The sequence below is a fragment of the Drosophila virilis genome, chromosome 4 (assembly GCF_030788295.1).
Source record: "Drosophila virilis strain 15010-1051.87 chromosome 4, Dvir_AGI_RSII-ME, whole genome shotgun sequence".
NCBI lineage: Eukaryota > Metazoa > Arthropoda > Insecta > Diptera > Drosophilidae > Drosophila > Drosophila virilis.
Window position 1 is genome coordinate 2792250 of NC_091546.1, and position 19479 is coordinate 2811728.

Below are 19479 nucleotides of genomic sequence, written 5' to 3' on the forward strand. Positions count from 1 at the left end.
AGAAGAAGCACGTGTACATTTAATTCGTTAGATTGTTTATATTTAATTGTGCATAAAAATGTATGTAATTTGTTAAAACATTTGAGTAATCAATTTGGCATGACCAGTTGGCAGCGCAACAGTGTTGCAAAATGCATGTATTGTAGGCAATTCGTGTTGTACACACTTCGTGTCGGTCGTTCGTCGTTGTCGTCGTCGTCGTCGTGTGTGCAGTTCATGATAAACAATTTAAAATAAATAACAAAAATTCACATACTTATGGTGCATTAGAGTAAACAAACTGGCCACAAAAGCGGACCACAAGTGTTGAATTGTACGCGTGAGTAGCTTTCAAACAGTTTTATGTGCATTTCCATTGCAAAAATAAGCACAGTAGCAGTGCAATTACGTTTGGCTGAAAGAAAAATTTTTTCTTCTCATACTACGCTACTTCTTATTCGCTGCGCGCTGCTGCCGAAAGAGTCTTGCCTGGCGTCGTTGTTGTTGTTGTTGTTTTTGTATATGCTGCTGCTGCTGCTGCTGTTACTCTTGCTCTGCAGGGATTACGATTACAGTTTTATTCTCAGCCTCTCGCCAGTTTTATGCTGCAATATGTGTGTGTGTGTGCGTGTGTATGCGTTCGTGTGTGTATATATATGTGCCTGTGTGTTTTTGTGCTGCGCGCGCCATTAATTGAACCAAAAAAAAAAAAAAAGGAAAGAAAAATTGAAAACAATTATAAATACACACAATAAAATCAAATTTTTATTATGTTTTGAAAATACTTGAATGTCGCTTATCTTCGCACACAAATTTCTGACATTTCTTCTGCTCGTGCTTTGAACAAAAATCCACTTGAATGCTGCTGCTGCTGCTGCCGCTGCTGCCTGGCAAGCACAGGTGCGGTTTACCCAATGAGGGGGGTAGTGCATTTTGAGCGCGAGCTGTATTTTGATATTGTTATTGATAATATTTTAAATTAGTCACAATTAAAAACAAATATAGCGTTTGTTGTACCTTTGATGATTAATGGAATTAAAACGAACCTTCGACCGCTTATTACCTTTTATGAGTCAGAGAGCTGGATACGCTCTTTCTATCGCTCTTTCTCTCTCTTTCTGTCAGACGGCTTGCTCTGCTCAAACAAACTGTTATCACGTTAACACAACTAGAAAACGCTGCTTGTTATCAATTTCATCACACACCTTCTTCCACTTTAATTTGTTTTGCTTTTTACTATTTTCTATGTATATTTCCCCATACACAGTTGCATTCACACTGCGTGCGCATGTGTGCGCGTATGTGTGTGTGTGTACGCTTATCTACGCCGCGCTGCTTTTGTTGCGCTTCTTTTGTTGCTCTTGTTGTTGATATCAGCAGCGCGCGCGCAAACCTTTCAGTTGGCGTCAGAGGGGCAGCAGCAGCGATTTTGTGGGGCGGCACACGCACGTATTGAGAATTGCCTTCGTTACGCCGTTAGACGCCGCCTCTGTCGCTGCCAGCGTCAGCTTTGGCGTCGCTGCTTTCCTTTGTCGAAGGTAACTGAAGCGCAACCCAAGACGTGCACTCAATTCTACACACACATACACACACACAAACACACGCACACTTTGACTTGTGGGTGTACTGATTTTTGCAGTGGTTTCTGCGTATTTTGCGGTTCGCTGTGTGCTCTCAGCTTTGGGCGATATGGCAACTACTTACATCTTTATTGTTGTTGTTGTTGTTCTTGCTATGCTCATAGCTCGCAGGTAGAGATGGGCGCGTGTTGACACGACTCGACACGAACACGAACATGCAATTCTTAATGTGAGCGATTTTTCAATATTTGCGAAAAAAAAGCTTTAAATTGAATTTTGTTTCATTTCTAAATTGTGGTCATGCAATTAAAACATTTGAGATTAAAATTAATTCGTCATTTCTAAAATGTTTCTATGTCCTTATACTGTATTTTTTAACACATTCACTTCGTGTTAAGTCGTGCATAGATAGCTCGAGACGTGCCCAAGTGAGCATAGCGAGAATATGGGCAAATATGTGGCTCCTGTAAGTCGAAACTTGCCGCATCATCGTAATGCAAAATGCTTTAAAGCTGCCTCAAATGCCAGACTAGACGATTCACCCAGCTGATAACATTTCAATTTAGACACCATTGGAAATTCAGTGGGCTGATTACTGAACGTGACGTTATACTATGTACGTTTCCATAGCAATATATGCCATAGAAGGCTCTACTACTTTAAAGCATTGTCACGATAGTTGCCTAAAAAAAAAGGCTGAACAAAAAGATCTTTGCGTTTGCCAAAGACAACACTTAGTTTTGGGGCGCAAAAAATGCTTCAATGCTCTACCAAGAGGAAAATGGTGTTTTTCCGTGATTTTGTTGAAACTAACTGTTAATGGCCAAAAGCTTGACATTTTACAACACTTATTATCAACCAACTTAACATTCCTACAATTATTCAGGATTCGATAGTTTTCTACTTCCATAACCTTTTTGTCATTCGTTCGATGTCTTTGATAAACTAAAAATACCCTAAACTTGGCTATAACTAGGGTATGCCCAGCATCGTGCTTAGGTCTCTTTGGCACGATAAACATCTCATGTAGCCAAGCACTTAATAAAGTTGTTTGCCAGTCTATAACATAATAATCATAGTAATAATAATAAAAAAAAAAAAAGACAAAATCCGATTGCGACAGGGTCTAAAAATAAGTTCAAATGCGTGTTGACAATTTTTTGTCGTCTTTTATTATTTTTTTTTTTCTGCCCGCCTTTTCAGCATTTGTTTTGTTTTCAATTTTTTTTTATTACCATTGCGCGGATTATCGCGACAAGAAGATCAAGAGCAGCGCAAATAGCAACAATAACAAAAAATATTTAAATATTTTTATATGGGGAACTAGAGGGACGCCCACTTGCAAAAAGAAAAAAACAATATCTAAGCTGAAAATAAACTGAAAAAGCGTAAATCACGCTTTCGATAGATTTAAAAATAGTTGTGCACCGATAAGAGCCACGCCCCCCAAAAGCCATGGGATTGGGACGACTGTGCAACCCAGGGCTAAAGCAAGACATGCAAATTGTTAGCTGGATTTGTTGTGGGGCATGTTGCACAAACTGTGCATAAATCCAATTAATAACATAATTATTTAGGCGCAAAGAGCCCAGAGAGAGCCAAAAGCCATTTGAAGCTCATTTACAAAATGCCGCCTAAAAGTCGTTAGGTTTGCAACTTGCAACTAGCAGCCTGCAACGGGCAACGGGCAACTTGCAACGTGCAACAACCTGATGCGTAGGCCGTTGTGTGTGCCGCCTTACAGCTGGTTAGCTGGTTTATAATCACATGCCACATGCAGCATGCAACAACAAGCACTTCATATGCAAATTATTTTTTATTTTAATTTGCCCATTTTTGTTGTGATTTTTTTTTTTTGGCCCCCTCCGAAATTGAAATATTGACTTTGCGCACTTAATTTTCGCCAGCCTGGCAAATTGTGAATTGCCCAATCAAGCCAAGAGCGAATGTGTGTGCGTCTTACTTCATATATATAAACAATATGCAACATAAATTAGAATAACCGTTGAGCCGTAAAAACAAAAAGGAACGTTGAGCATATGTAGGCTTTCAGAGTCGACGAGTAGTTGGCGGCGTGGGCGTGGATGATTTGAGGTACTCGCGGCAGTTTGTTTCAAATATAAATCGAAGGCGTCAGGCGTTCGAGACGTGAGACAAAGCAACAGCTCAATTTGCATAGTTAAGGTACTTACAGTATGCCTAAAATGATTTATGTTCTTTGCCACATGATTTATGGTTCAGCAATACAAAAGCCTGGCTAAAAATTAGATATAGATCTAAGTGAGGGTAGAATAAAAAAAAGATTGTCTAGAAATCTTGTGGCTTATATATATTTCTATACAATTGCTTCTCATATATGCTTCTCATCTGAATTCATGCAGCATGAGGATTAATTTAACATGATAATAAATTGCCTTGCAACTTTTCCGAGCTGAATCTGCTAACGTGGACGTCAAATATTGCAAAATATGTTTATTCTATTGAATACTTGATAATAATAACTGCAAATAAATAATAGAATGGGTATAGAGCTGGTTGTACAGGCTGTCCTGAGGATAAATTTATCATGAGGCAAACTATAATGGGAATAAAGCTTGTTGTACAAAATGTCATGAGGATAAAATTTAACATGAGCAAGAGTTATGTATTATGCAGATAGAAAAGACTAGACATTTTAAAAGCATATTTAGTTTATTTATTTAATTAATGCTATAAATCGCATAAATCCCGTTGTTTAGGCTGAGGATGAATTGAGCATGCAAGCATATTTAGCTAATTTTAAAGGCAAGCTATAATTGATACACAGTTTGTTGTACAGCCTGTCATGAGGATAAATTTACCATGATCCTGAGTTGAGATGTGTTTTTGCAGATTAAAATAACATTTACAGGGTCAGTTAACACGAAGATGGAAAAACTTATCAATCTCTACCACATGGTAAACTAGCGGATAAATTTCCATTTAAGATGGCAAGAAAAGCCTAAGGTGGCATATAAAATTAAGTTAAAATGCCCTAAATAAAACTTGTAGTTTGCCAGCTCGCAGTGTCTTTTCGATTATATCAATTCCAGTTAATAACCAGATCAATCTTCAATTCCAACGCCCACCTAGAGCATAGCTACTTAGTAAGCAGACTGCAGTTTTACCAGCTGTTGTGCCCCCAACCACAATTACCATTCCTTGATTTTGTTTTATTTTTTTTCATTGCAAACGAACATCAGTCGCAGTCAATGAGCCAAATTGAAGTAAATGGCAGCATTAAAGAGACGAAACTGCGTCGGGAAAAACGTATGAAAACGCAACTTTAAACTGTAATAAAGTGGGAAATTACAGCGCATAAATCTCTGTCGCCGAACTGTCAAGTGTGCTGTTGCGAGTCGCATCGAAACGAAAGTCGGGAGTCGGCGGGCTTGGAAAATTGATGCCAACCAACCAACACCCACACGCCGCGAGCACGGTGAATGAGTTGAGTTTACAGTTTGGCAGCTACTGTTGTTGCACATGCAAACGGGGCGACGTTTGCATATTAAACACAAGCGCAACGCAACTTGGGGCATGCAACAGCCAACAGCCAACAGCAGCAGCAGCAGCAGCAGCGCCACACAAGTGGACGCAGCTATGTTTTTGGAGTCCACAACTCGTATCGTATTATGTATTATTGTCTTGTTGTGCGTGTGTGTTTGTGTGTGTGTTCGTGTTGTTTGTTTTTATTATCGTGGTCGGACGCCTGCTCAGGCATTCAGATCGCGCCACACACACGACTCTTGACGACGCTTGGCGCTTCATTGTCCATATAAAACTAATAATTATTGCATTTAAAATCTAATAAATAAATGCATTGACATCGCGGAGTTTGTGGATTTTCAGCAACATGCGGCGAGGTGTGCAAGACGCCGCTAAATAGCCGCTCCTATTTTAATGGCGCTGTGCGCCAGGGTTGCATAACGCTTTTGTATGCAAAAAAAAAATTAAGTAAAATAAAATAAAAGCACGGATGAACGGATTTGAGAATTTTGTTGACGAACCATTCGATTTCAAATACTCGAATACTATTTTGATTGGCATTCCACTTTTCTACAGTTCACTCTTTTTATTCCTCTCAAATTTTACTAAGAACTAGTTCATTTAAGCACTTATTTCGTTCATTTAATTTCAACTTACAAGCAAATGTATTTTATTTAGAATTTATTTGCGAAGCCTTTTGATTTATTCAAGCATTTATTCACTGTCGATTGGACTAAAAACTCAAAAACTAATGCTAATGATAAACAACTAGTTCGATTTGGCATTTTGTAAAGCTCGTTAAATAAACTATTATGAGGATAAATTTACCATGAGCGTGAAGCATGGTAAATTTGAGTTTATGTCAAAAGTTGGACGCTGCGTCTTAGTTGATTTCGCTGAGGAAGAAGTAAGAATAATAAAACGTTCTTTAGCCTGCAAAGCTCACAAGAACTAGTTCTACAGCCCTGGCGCTTGTTGGGTCGGCAGAGAGGAGTTTAGAACGCACAATTCGTGTAATGATCATCATCAAAGTGCACAACTTGGACAATTCCTTGGCCCCTGTTGTTGTTGTTGTTGTTGTTGTGTTTAGTGACAACGTTTGCAGCCGCTTTTGACCATAATTGTTGTACTTGTCATTGGTTCTGTCGCGTTGCCAACTTCAATTTCAACGCCAAGCGCAAACGCACCGACAGCGCGCAGACATTGTTGTTGTTGTTGGTGTGGTTGTTGCTGCTGTTTATGTGTGTGTTAAATACATGTAATTAGCCATGTTTGTGCCATTTAATCCGTTCGGACTCCATGTCCTCTCTCCACTCTCTGGCGACGCTTTTCTAAGAATTCTTTACGTTCTGTTTTGGCGTACGCATTAGGCGCCACAAAGCGCGGCCACGTTTAACCCCCAAGCAGTAGTTGAAGCATTTGCCGAGTGCCTGTGCCTCGCCTCGACTGCAGTTGCGCATACTCCACATATTTATGGGCTATTTAGGCGAGCGCGCGCATCGTGTGGATGCTGCAAGCGGTGTGCGGGTGCATGGTGGCATGCAACAGGGGGAACTGGACGGGGCACAGTAAAAGCTGCCTTTAGCGAACAAAAACTGTTTGCAATTCTTCTCGTTGTTCGATTGAAGAAGATGTTTTCTTTTTAATACTAACAAACAAACATTTACAAACAGCAAAGCTCTTCTTATAATTTGTATCGAAAAGTAAGTAAAGAAGTTTATGCCGTTCGTCAAAAGAGCTTTTACTGTAGATGATGTATGGTGGTCGCTGGTTACCGCGTCAGTCATTGGCATTGATTGGCAGCTGAGCACGCATCAATTGTTGCATGGCGCTGGCGCTGACGCTGGCGACGCCTCTTGCTGCAGCAGCAACAGCAGCCGCTTAGCGCAAGTTCATTTTTGGCACATGTTTTTGCGTGTACAGGAACAAGTGCGCACTAAACACAACACGAACCTACCGCAAAGCAGTTGGCAACGCTGTCCATGGGCGTGGGCGTAGGGTTGCTGAGTTTTTGTGTTTTTGTTTTTTTTCTTTTGTTTGTGCGCCGTTGACAGCTCAATTACTTTAGCAGGGCGCAGGGTTGCGTGAGGTTCAGCAATTAACGCGTCAATTATTTGTAATTAGAATTGACTTAATTTTTGTGCTCGCCAAAGGATTTTACCCTCATTTTACTTCCAGTCCACTTTTGGCACGTGCGCCAGCGCAATTTAGATTGCGAGCGGGAGAGAGGGAGTGAGCGGGTGAGTGTGAGTGTGCGCATGTTGCATATGTGTATATTTTGCATGCATGCATAAATTTTTATTGTTGTTTATGTTTGCTGCTGTTGTTTTTATTTAATTTTCCTTCATTTGTGGGGGTGCGCTTCATGACTATTTTCGGTTTTTACGACAACTGCGTTATGTTACCCAAGTTGGCTATAAATTCGCGTTTAGTAGTGTTAAACACGCAATAAAAAAAAAAAACTAGGCAATATTAAAAGTAGCGCCCACACCAACGCACACAGCACACGGTGCACACAACATATCTGGCAACGCCGAATTGCAATTTGACCATACAGTTAGTTGGCAACGCGGCGTTCAAGAATTTTGTTCGCTTAACTTAAGCGCTTTGTTTTGCGCCCCTTTCCAACTCCGCTGCTACCATCGCTCTTGTGCACTTGTTGTGGCAGCATTTACAGTTTGATTGCAGCCCACACGTTTACGTTCACGTGCAGTACGCCTAGCCCGCGGTTCCCCTCACATATGAAACGCTTTTTGATTTGTTTAAAATAAAAATTGTGTGTGTGCGTGTGTGTGTGTGAGTGTGAAATGCGCTTGGTTGCCGCTTTCCTTATTGTTGTTTGTGGCTTTTTACACATACGGCGGCAGGCAACCACAATACATCACTCAGCAGTTACTCAAAGCCAGGGCTGCACGCTCGCCAACTATCGTTGCATATTCAATGCCAATATTGCATTTAAATAACTTCGAAATAAAGGCTAGTAAAATAATCGTATGGCTCGCTGAAAATATCGATTACAATGTGAACGTGTACTTTATTAGCTTTCCGATAGTTGCTTTGCTCCTGTTGGCGCTCTCGCCCAGCCCTGATACTCACATGCTCGCGCTCACACACACTTACACACACAGCACGTTCATTCTGTTGGGTCGCTCGCTCGCTCGCTTCACATTCGTCGTCGATCGTTCGCTTCGTGCAGTTGTGTTTTGTTGCGTCTCGCGGGGTTTTTGGTTGCTTCGTTCTCATATTATTGAATGAATTTTTTTTATGCGAATATTACGCACTTAAGTATAAACAATAATAAGAATAATATTTAATCAAAATAACTGAAAAGCTCGTTGAACGAAAAATGTAACTCGTTGCTGCAGTCCGGTGTATATTTTTGTTGTAATTCAATAACGGCGCCTTTGTGGAGGGTCTCGCATAACATTTGGATGCTGATTTTTGATTTGTGCTGCTGCAGCGTTGCGTGCGTGTATGTGTCTGTGTGTGTGTGTGTATATATTTGTGCGTATGCCGTGCAGTATAAATAAATAAGAATAATATCTGCAATCTTTGCCATAAACGTCAACAAGCAGAGAAATAACAAACGCAGCAGAAGTCGCCGCGCAGCCAACGAAGAACCGTGAAGAACAACAGCCGCCCGTCCCCCTCTCTCTCTCGTTCATCATGTGTATGTGTTTTTCTTTATTTTTCTCGTTTATATACCCTGTAATGTAACCATTATATATCTGGTTGATTTTGCTAGTTAATGTCATATAAGAATTTATTTTCTAACAATAACTAATATAATTTCCTATATCGAAAAATATCCTTTTTTTTTTGGGCATATTTAGGTGATTTGAAGAGCTGGAATTACTAGCCAGAATATACAATATCAATTTCTTTCTGTTAATACGGCTCATTCACTTTATATTTGAAAATTCAAAATGCGTTTTAAAATTTATAGACGTGATTATTGCCCCGCCTTCTCACCTGTTGGCTGTAAAGGTTTTAAAAATTAAAGTAAAAAAAATACAATTTCCATATTTTGGTATTTAAAAGGTGCAATTAATGTTTGCTAAGTAATATCTTAGTCGGTTTAGTTTTATTTTATTTATTTACTTATTTGTCAATTATTTATATTTTCTCGATTTTCCGAAGCAAATCAAACTTTGCTTTGCCTTTTGGGCTTGTAATTTATCATCATTGGGCTGTTCGCTTGCATTATTTGTTTATTTTTAAACACATGTCCCCACACACACGCACACGCACACGCACGCACACATTCTCACACGCAGGTCCTCGTCTGCCTGTTTTTTTTTTTTTGACATTTTCAATGGCAACGGAAGCGCTGCGATAAGTTTGACTTCCCTTCCACTCACACGCTCTCCGTCTCTCTCTCTCTCACTCCCTCTCGCTCCTTGGGTTGCTACTGCATTGCTTTCGCGCTCTACCTGGCGCTCTTTGATTTACGCTTTATTGTCATTGCCGCATTTATGATTGATTATTGATTGGAATTATATGAGATACGCATGCGCGAATGCGTGCCTGCCATACGAGAGTAATGCCCCCTCTCATGCCCCGACCCTCTCTGTCACTGTCCTTTGAGTTATGATGGGCTTTTCAGCTTTTCCCTGGAAGAAGAATCTGTTTAGCCACATTGTTGCGCCAGTTCGGGGTGGAGTCCTCTCGCTTTGAAGCAACTGTCACGCATTTTATCGATCAGACGGGGTTAATTTGTAATTGAAGTTTACGTTTATTGCTCTTTAATTGTTGTCTCGATAGCATTGCTAGCCAGACGGTTCGGGTTGGATGACTGGCTGGATGATCGGCTCCATAAAAATGTTGTAAAATTGTGCTGTACAAAGCTTCAAAAGGAAGTCAATTGTTCTGTGTACAAAAGCATAATGGCTAATTAAGATGAGTTGCAGTTGTAAAAGAAGACTTCTTAAATTATTATTTAAGTTAAAAAAAAAGCAATATTATCGGTTACAATCTAAAGATTGTGGCATTTTTTTTTTGATAATCGATAACTTGACCCGTTTGCAAGAAATCGATAGAAATCGTTATCGGATTTCTTTTTGCTTCAGCAAATCTCTTTGTGGCTCCGCCTAGCACGAGCTGCATTTGTCGTTGGTACAGGGTATTCCCTAGTCGGGCACTCCCGTTTGGAATAGCTTACGAAACTAGAAATAGATGTTTTTCCTTACAATTGAACTGTTTCGATATTTTCGGAAAAATAATCAACATTTAATAAACAACAATATATTTTTTGGAAACATTAAAATTTCCAAGAAATTATAATAAATATTTTCGTTTACAATACATTTCTTTAATACTTTTAACTTGCTTATTTAGACCTTTCTAACAAATAATGCCTTGATTATTTGAATTGAAAATCTTCCCCCAATTTTATGTTGCGGAAGATTACCAGCTGTGGCCAGCCAGGTGGGCAGTTCCAATGAAATATCATCTATGTCAATGAGTCGAATGCCCCCACCCCACCTGCAGAAACGAACTGAATAGCAAAACAACAAAATATGTTGATCAGGGGGGGGGGGGGGATACGGGGGACGGTCTAGCATGGAAAATTTGAATGCTTACCCAACAATCAATTGAGCTCCAATTTGAGCAAGGCTTTTGCCAGCTGGTCAAATATTGCGATAATTACAGCGAGCAGTTGACAAGGAGTGCGGAACAGGGAGGGGGGAGGGGGGCTGGGCAGGTGACAGGGGGATACCCTGAGGCGTTGTCGCTGACTTTTGAGGCGGCCGCAGAATGTGGCAGCAGCCAAACAAATTGTCAACCGAAAAAAAAGAAACAGGCAATGCCCCGCGTAGGCTACAAAAAAATGCTGAAAATTAATTCACGCGGCGGCTAATTTGGCCAGAAATAAATTTGCAAGTGTGCAAGTGTATGCGTGTGTGTGTGTGTGTGTGTGTGTGTGTGTGTGTGTGTGTGTGTGTGTGGCAGGCGTGTTAGGAGGTGTCCCCAAGTGTTGCACTTGTTGATTTATTGTCGACGTTTAATTGGTTTTGAAATTGGATTTCAAATTTGCCCACGTTTGCCCCCCCTTCATAATTCCCCCTCCATCAAAAAAAAAAAAAGATACCAAATCGAAATTAATTGGTGCAAGAAATTTTCTTTCAATTAGATTTTCTCACTTTACAATTGAAGCACACAAGTGCGGCATAAGATCGGTTTTTTATTTTTGCAATAGTTGTATTTTCTTTGAGAAATGTGGTTCACATTGAAATGTCATAATTGAGATTGAATTGTTGTCTTTGCCGTTACCGTAATGCGTGGTGTTGGGTCAAGAGGGGCGTGTGCGGTGGGTGGGGTGTGTGTGTGTGTGTGCCAGAAGGTGGGTCACTTTCGTGGTGACAGTTTGCCATTTGCACATTTGTCTCCCGGTGTTATCTCTCTTATGTGCTAATTATGATGTACGTCGAGCTCGATCGTTAATGCACTTGGTTCGGCGGCACAGTGGGGCAAAAGATGCTGGTAACTACTGAAAGAGATCAAACGAATAGAGACTGGGCCCTGGAGGAGAAGGAGCTGGAGGAGAATGAAATGACATCTGGCCGAATCTATTTTACATTAATTACATTTTTATTATTTATATTGTAATAATTATACGATTGGCTTAAATTGTCAATTGAATGCACTCAAAATTTTTAATTGGTGTAACACATGGCTGGCATAAACAATAAATTGAACTAGCTCAAAAGTAGTTGAGGTATGATTCGAACCACTACCCTCTCTTTTTTTTTTTGTTTAGCTACCTTAGACTAAATTAACAATTACATATCGATGGGTAGGATTGAACCATCATCCTCTCTTTTCATTGTTGCCGCAATTGACTTAGGGTGAATCAGGAATACATATCGATAAGTAGGGTTTGAACCATCGTCCTCTCTTTTCAGTGTTGCATCGGTTGCTTTAGGATAAATCATTGATACAAATCGAACAAGTTTAATTAGTTGAATGGTTATTCGACCTCTCGTCGTCTTTTAACCGTAGAAAAAATCCATAATGCATATCGATAAGTAGGGTTTGAACCCTCAGACTCTTTTCTTTGTTCAGTTGCATTACACTTAATCGATAATGCATAATGATATTAATCTATTTTACATTAGTTTTTGTTATAACGATCGTACTTCAAATAAATATTGTATTCACTCGGATTCGAACCCTTGATTTCTCTAATCTTAGTTAAGTGTGTTCAGACTTGTGTTTGCAAGTCTGTCCAAACCTTGCATTAAAAATAAAATTGAAACAGCTCTTAAAAAGTATAGAAATTATCTCTCGAAAAGTGAAAGGCATTTATTTACCTGCTTTAAGCTATATAATATAAACATATAATTGTTATTTATTATATTTATACTTTTTTCACTTTACTCAAAAGAATTGATTACCCTTGAATTTGGTTCAATTTTTTACATACTATATATATCCAGTTATTGTCAAGTTCTGCGAATAGATTAAAACTAAATATATAATCGGGGACTTTACATTAGCCGGGCAATAAACACTTATAACCCTCTTTGTTTTTTTTGGAGCATTACAATGAGTCAGCGACTTATTTCATTAGCGCTCTCGCGTCACACACTTGTCTTGAAGATGGCTATAAAACTGGCATTTCTCAAGCATAAAATTAATTTGTTTTGTGCATGAGCAAATCCGTGTGACTCAGTGAGCTTTATAATAATTGACAGTTTTCAATAAATTATTAATAACTAAAATTGGCAAACGAGTGATGAATCTATGAAGATTAGGCTTGAGATATGCATCGATTTATTTGGATTATCCAAGGGGGGCGTATCTATAAATTTTACAGACCGTCAGCTCTTTAATATAACTATTTGTATAGTAAATTAGATATAAATTGATATTATTATATTAAAACCTTCAGAGGTAAAATTGATTATAAATTATGAGTTGCTCAAATGCATAAGGAATCTACTTTAATTTTAAATTCTTCTATTTCTTAACCTTTAACCTTTCTTCCATTTGAATTTCCTAATAAAGAACGGAGTTCGTGATTTCAAATTTCTCTTTAATTAAAAACGTGCTTACGAACTTGTTTGTGTTCAAATAAATATTTGTAGTTCTGTTTTTAACTGAAAATTCAAAATTTAACCAACACTTTTGATAACTGTAAAAAAAAAACCAAATAATTTTTAAGTGTTTTTTAAATATTCTCGAATTTTATTATTATCGAATTTGTTTCCCTTTATTTTAGCGATATCGATTATATTTCCTCATAATTTCATGAATATCGAATGCTTGTATTTAATCGATATCGATTTTTTCTTTAATTTAATCGATATCCAATTGATTCGCTTTTACTTAATCTATGTCGAATTTATTCCTTTTATTAAATCGAATGCGAGCATTAAATCGATATCGATTGTACTTCCTTTCATTTAATCGATATCGAATTTATTTACTTTCAATCGATATCGAATTTATTTCCTTTAAATTTGATCGTCTTCGACTGAATTGCGCACTGTGATATAAATCTGCATACATAATTGTTTCAGTGTTGGAAAATGCCGTTTTTAAGCAGCTGCTGTTAAAAATAGCTAAAAATAGCTAATTTGGCTTTCTATTCCAAGCAAGCCAGCAACAACACACCTTCGACACCTTCGGGCTAAAGCACTCTGAAAATAGCCTAAATTAGCTAGAAAATGGCTCATTTTGCAACACTGAGCTTCTATCGATTCTACGGAAATTAAATTTCTTGTTAATCACTTAAAAATTATTTCTATCGCATATGAAAATGAATTATTATTAATCAATTGTGTATGTTTTGCATGCCCGATTAATATCTCTCTAGAATATTATTCTTCTTAATCAAATTGAACTTGTGTGTGTGTGTGTGCGAGTGTGTGTGTGTGTTATTTCGCGTATGATTTGCATGCAATGGACGCTGACCTTGGGCAAAACTGAGCGCCCAAAGCGGGGCGGAGTCAAGCATGATTTGTGCACTGCCTGGCAGCAACAACAACAACAGCAACAACAACATATCGAACTCCCCCTGCCTCAAAGCAAAACCCGCCCCCTTAAATCAATCAGACGAACGACTTTATTTGAAGCTGGGCACATGGCCAAGTCTGTTGTCGTTGTTGTTGTTGTGGGCGTTGCTTAAATCCAATCTAAATCGTGGCTTTCATTGATATTGATGTATGTATATTTTCATTATGTATCTAACGAATTTGCATTGGTCTCTCTCTCTATACACACAGACTATCCGCCCGTTGATAGCTATACCGGTTATCGGTTAACTCCACCCCAAAGCAGTCACCAGCAGAACAATCACAACAACAACAACAACAACAGCAGCAGCAACAACACCAGCAGCAGCAACAACCACAACAACAACAACAGCGGCAGCCACATCCACAGAATGGACACCGACGATGTCGAATCGAACACAAGCAGCGCCATCACCACATTGGGCACCCTTTTCTCATTCCAATCGCCGGCTGTGAAAAAGTTACTCGGCTGGAAACAGGGCGATGAGGAGGAGAAATGGGCCGAGAAGGCAGTCGACAGTTTGGTGAAGAAACTAAAGAAGCGCAAAGGCGCCATCGAGGAACTGGAACGTGCCCTATCCTGCCCCGGTCAGCCATCCAAATGTGTGACCATACCACGATCGCTAGATGGACGATTACAGGTAAGACAAAAGTTGAGCAAGCAGCTGAAAGAGTCGCAGATAGCTCAGCTAAATAGGCGCTAGTCGGGAATCATATAAGGTTCTGAGTGGCGAATGAGAAGACAATGTGGACATGCATATGCATATGAGAGAAGGGAGATTGTGAATATTTATGAATATAGTTATAGTTAGAAGTTAAAGTTATAGTTAGAAAATTTCATGAAAAGCACCGATTCGACATGCAAAAAAGTGACAATGGAGGACAAAGTGAGTAGGACTTTGGCTAAAGGCGTTTGCGAGTTAAATTCAATGCGAAAAGCGAACAACTAACAATGGAGAACAATGAAAAGTACTGATTCGACAAACAAGTAACAATGGAGGACACAATATAGATGTACCCAAACGATTTACAAATCACATGAAAAGCAAAAAGGTAACAATGGAGGACAATATGAGTATCTGCTTACACAGTAATTCTTTATATAAAGCGAAGGTCTGTAACTCTCTGTCAAGCCAATCAAACCTTTGGTATGCAAAAAAGTTTTGATATGGAAAAAAGCGGATCCTAGAGGGCAGAATTGAGACATTGAGATCGATAGATCTATTGAAACTAAGAACTTGAATTGCAGGCATGCGCGAAATATGATCTGAGGGTAAAGCAAAACTCATTATTAGAGTTTACTCTCATTGTCAATGCAGCAATAAATTGATGTATTGTAAAAGCTAAACTAATACAATGAAAACTCTTTTGAGCGGACACAAGCCGTCCGCTTAATGCGAGTGTACGCCTAACAGAGGCTGAATTGTTGGGGCCTGCTTTGAGAGAATGTGTCCGTATACGAGAGGTGCGCGCCTAATGGGAGTTTTTGTTGGTAGAGTTTTCAATGTATCTAAAAAGAGACGCTGGAGATTAAATTGAGTAGATTTCTTATGTTAAAGTACTTTATTTCAAGGATTATATTCGCTTGAAGAGATGGTTGGGATTGTAGAAAAGTGAAAAAGACAACCAAATTACTAAGCTCAACTTGTATCCGTTAAAGTTTATTAATATTAAGTAGTTCAACTTAATGATTTTTGAATCTACTTAAACATTTCCATTGCACCAAAAACTACATGATTTCGTTTCATTTGTTTGCCCTCACAGGTATCTCATCGCAAGGGTCTGCCGCATGTGATTTATTGCCGCGTCTGGCGCTGGCCGGACTTACAGTCGCATCATGAACTCAAACCGCTCGAATTATGCCAATATCCGTTTAGCGCCAAACAGAAGGAGGTCTGCATTAATCCGTATCACTACAAGCGTGTGGAGAGTCCGGTGCTGCCGCCGGTGCTGGTGCCCAGACACTCAGAGTTTGCGCCGGGTCACTCGATGCTGCAGTTCAATCAGATGGCCGAGCCGAGCATGCCGCACAATGTCAGCTACTCGAACAGTGGCTTCAATTCGCACAGTCTCAGCAATAGCAACACATCGGTGGGCAGTCCCAGTTCGGTTAATTCCAATCCCAATTCGCCGTATGACAGCCTGGCGGGCACACCGCCGCCCGCCTACAGCCCATCGGAGGATGGCAACTCCAACAATCCGAACGATGGCACACAAATGCTCGACGCCCAGATGGGCGATGTGGCCCAGGTTAGCTACTCGGAGCCAGCCTTTTGGGCATCCATTGCCTACTACGAGCTTAATTGTCGCGTCGGCGAGGTGTTCCACTGCAATAACAATTCGGTCATTGTCGATGGCTTCACGAATCCATCAAATAACTCCGATCGCTGCTGCCTCGGCCAGCTGAGCAATGTGAATCGCAACAGTACCATAGAAAATACACGCCGTCATATAGGTAAGTGTGTAAGAAGTGTGCCAAATGTTAATTAAACCCTTGTTTCGATTAGCTTAAGCACATTTAGGCCATGTTCCTGGCAAAGTTCATGTTAATTTTGTTGTTTAATCTGCTTTTCGCTTACTAAATGTTAAGCATGTTTGACATTGTGACAACAATTAACGCGTTGATAAGCTGACAGGATGCCTCGAGAAGTTATTTAGCTCAAAGTTTTGTAGGGTGGCAACGCTGTATTTCTAACCTCATTGTAAATATTTACAAGCAAGCCGCCTGAGATAGCTTAAATAGGAAAATTAGGTATTTTTAATAAAATATTTAGGTTAGTGTTTGGTGTACTAAAAGATCGTATGTATAAAGATTAAAGATATATAGCAAACATTTAACTAGATTAAAAATTAAATAACCATCCACGATATTTTGAAATAACTTAAAGAATATTTTGAATAATAAATGACAAATTGATTGATTGATATTTAAATAGAAATCTTAGGTATATTTTCCGAAGTAAAGAAAGAAAAATGAGAAAATGAGAAAAATAGTCAATTTTTTTTTCAGGCTATAATTTATTCTCTTTTGTATGCCTGTACAGGGTATTTTAGGGAGACATCTCCGATCTAGATCAGCATCAAGAAGCGAGTGGAAAACTTCGTTCTGTTAATAAAATATCTTCACCAAGAGTTCGTCATTTATTAGTTAATACTTATTATGAACGTCGCAAAGCTATATTATATATTATAGGGGGTAGATTATGGCAAAGTATTCCATTTGCCAAGATATTTCTATCAATATACTGCAATATACTACTACGTCTCGGCCTGTCCTTACTTTATAGACATTATTTTAATACGAGTGTATTTTATAATATTCCTTGTGTATGTTTTATAGGTAAAGGCGTTCATCTGTACTATGTAACCGGGGAGGTCTATGCCGAATGCCTGTCCGATTCTGCGATATTTGTGCAATCGCGCAATTGTAATTATCATCACGGCTTCCATCCGAGCACCGTGTGCAAAATACCGCCCGGTTGTTCATTAAAAATCTTTAACAATCAGGAATTTGCTCAACTGCTATCGCAATCGGTTAACAATGGATTTGAGGCCGTTTACGAGCTAACAAAAATGTGCACAATACGCATGTCCTTTGTGAAGGGCTGGGGTGCTGAATATCATCGCCAGGATGTTACCTCAACGCCCTGTTGGATCGAGATACATTTGCATGGGCCGCTGCAGTGGCTGGACAAGGTGCTCACACAGATGGGATCGCCGCATAATGCAATCAGTTCCGTATCCTAAGATAAAGACAACTTAAATGGAAACTATATTCAAGCAAGAAGGAAGGAAAACCCAACACACACACACACACACACATAGATGATGATGATATAGCTAAAAGACGTAATGCCGTTAGCTGAGCCCTATGCCTAAATATTTGTGTGCGTGTATATATGCCTTACAAACCGATATATATATATATATATACACTTATATATATATATGTACCTAGATATATATATATATATATAGACAGCTACTCAACCCGCCTCTCGCCCACTACACATACTTATCTATTTTATAGTTTAAACATATGATTTTCTACGCGAATGTCATTCCTTATGCAAAAGAAGAAGAAGAAAAAAACACAGTTAATGCAAGCGAAAACGAACTAAAGTTTGATCTATATACAACTATTGTACTATTACTATTATAATTATTATTATTATTATTATTATGATAATGATATATGCCCATTGGCAAATGTTGTTCAAGTCTATTTCAAGTGCTACTTATGTGTCATTGCGAATTGCTTTTAAAGAATAGCAAAGCAACAGAATAAACCTAAATATATATATATATATATATATATATATATATAGTATATACATATATAAATCAAATTATACTTATGTGTAGGGCAAGTTTTAAACAACTTTTATGCAATACATTTCTTGAAAAAAAAAAAACAAAAACAAAACAAAAAACAAAACAAAAACAACAAAAAAAGAGAAAAACACAACACAAAAGTTACGCTTAACTAATTGATGATCTTGTTTATGTTTAAGTACAATTTGAAAAAAGTTAATGAATAACCGAAAGAAAGAAAAAACAAAAATTGACAAAACACAATTTAATTTTAAACATTTTGCTTAGTTTAGTTAACATTTTCTGTTCTCGTTTAATTATTTGTTTCAACAATTTTTTCGCTGGTTTTTTGAAAAAAACACACGATGATTTTCTTTGTGCCGAAATCCCCATTCTTTATAAGTAGCTATAATGTCTTAATTTTTGAAATAAAATACAGTTTTGCCTTCTAACTACCTGTAGAACTAATGATATATATCTTTATATATGTATATATATATATGCATGTATATGATAAATAAGCTGTAAATTAATGGCTTAAATGCGGAACACTAGCCTTTTAAGTATATGTAATAATTGTGCCTAAACACGTTTTACTTGCGCTTTCAATGTCAAAAAAAAGAAGCTTATTTTCATTTAAAGCTAAAACAAAACAAAAATAGCTTAAAAGAAAAAACGACAAAAAAAATTGCCTTAAAGTTTACAGTTTTTAGCAGCTATAATACAAAACACAATGCCTTACACATACACAGTTTTGAATTGCCTTTTGCTAGCATTTTGTGCAGCGCTGTTTAATGTAATTGTGTACTAAAAACTATTGTAAAACAATTTTGAAAACTTAACGTAAAATAAAGACAACAAAAAGAAAACAGTTTGCAAACCTTTGAATTTATCAACATTCTGGCAACGCTCTGTGTTGGCGCGCCATGTAACGTCGCGTAGTCGCTGTGTTTAGTGCGCAATCGATAACCTCGCAATAAAAAGAATTTCTGATGTACGCGAGAGTACTGTTTAATATAGCGCATCGTGTCGCTAGTTTCCGTTTTTTGTGTGCAACGCTAAAATCAAGTTTATTTTTTGTT

General features: G+C 38.4%; 1 protein-coding gene across 3 annotated transcripts; it reads left to right on the top strand.

The window, feature by feature from the left end:
- The first annotated feature begins 140 nt into the window (after positions 1–140).
- Positions 141–18647, top strand: Mad (Mothers against dpp). 3 transcript variants are annotated; one of them, XM_002052892.4, is made up of 4 exons: positions 141–319; positions 14294–14724; positions 15848–16538; positions 17424–18647. In XM_002052892.4, exons 2-4 carry the CDS (start codon positions 14455–14457, stop codon positions 17828–17830), a joined length of 1368 nt encoding a protein of 455 aa, XP_002052928.1. In that variant the 5' UTR covers positions 141–319; positions 14294–14454; the 3' UTR covers positions 17831–18647. The 3 variants fall into 3 exon arrangements, with proteins under 3 accessions (XP_002052928.1, XP_070065155.1, XP_015028561.1); XM_070209054.1 differs by having other exon boundaries at positions 141–313; XM_015173075.3 differs by lacking the exon at positions 141–319 and adding an exon at positions 8393–8733.
- Positions 18648–19479: the final 832 nt, after the last annotated feature.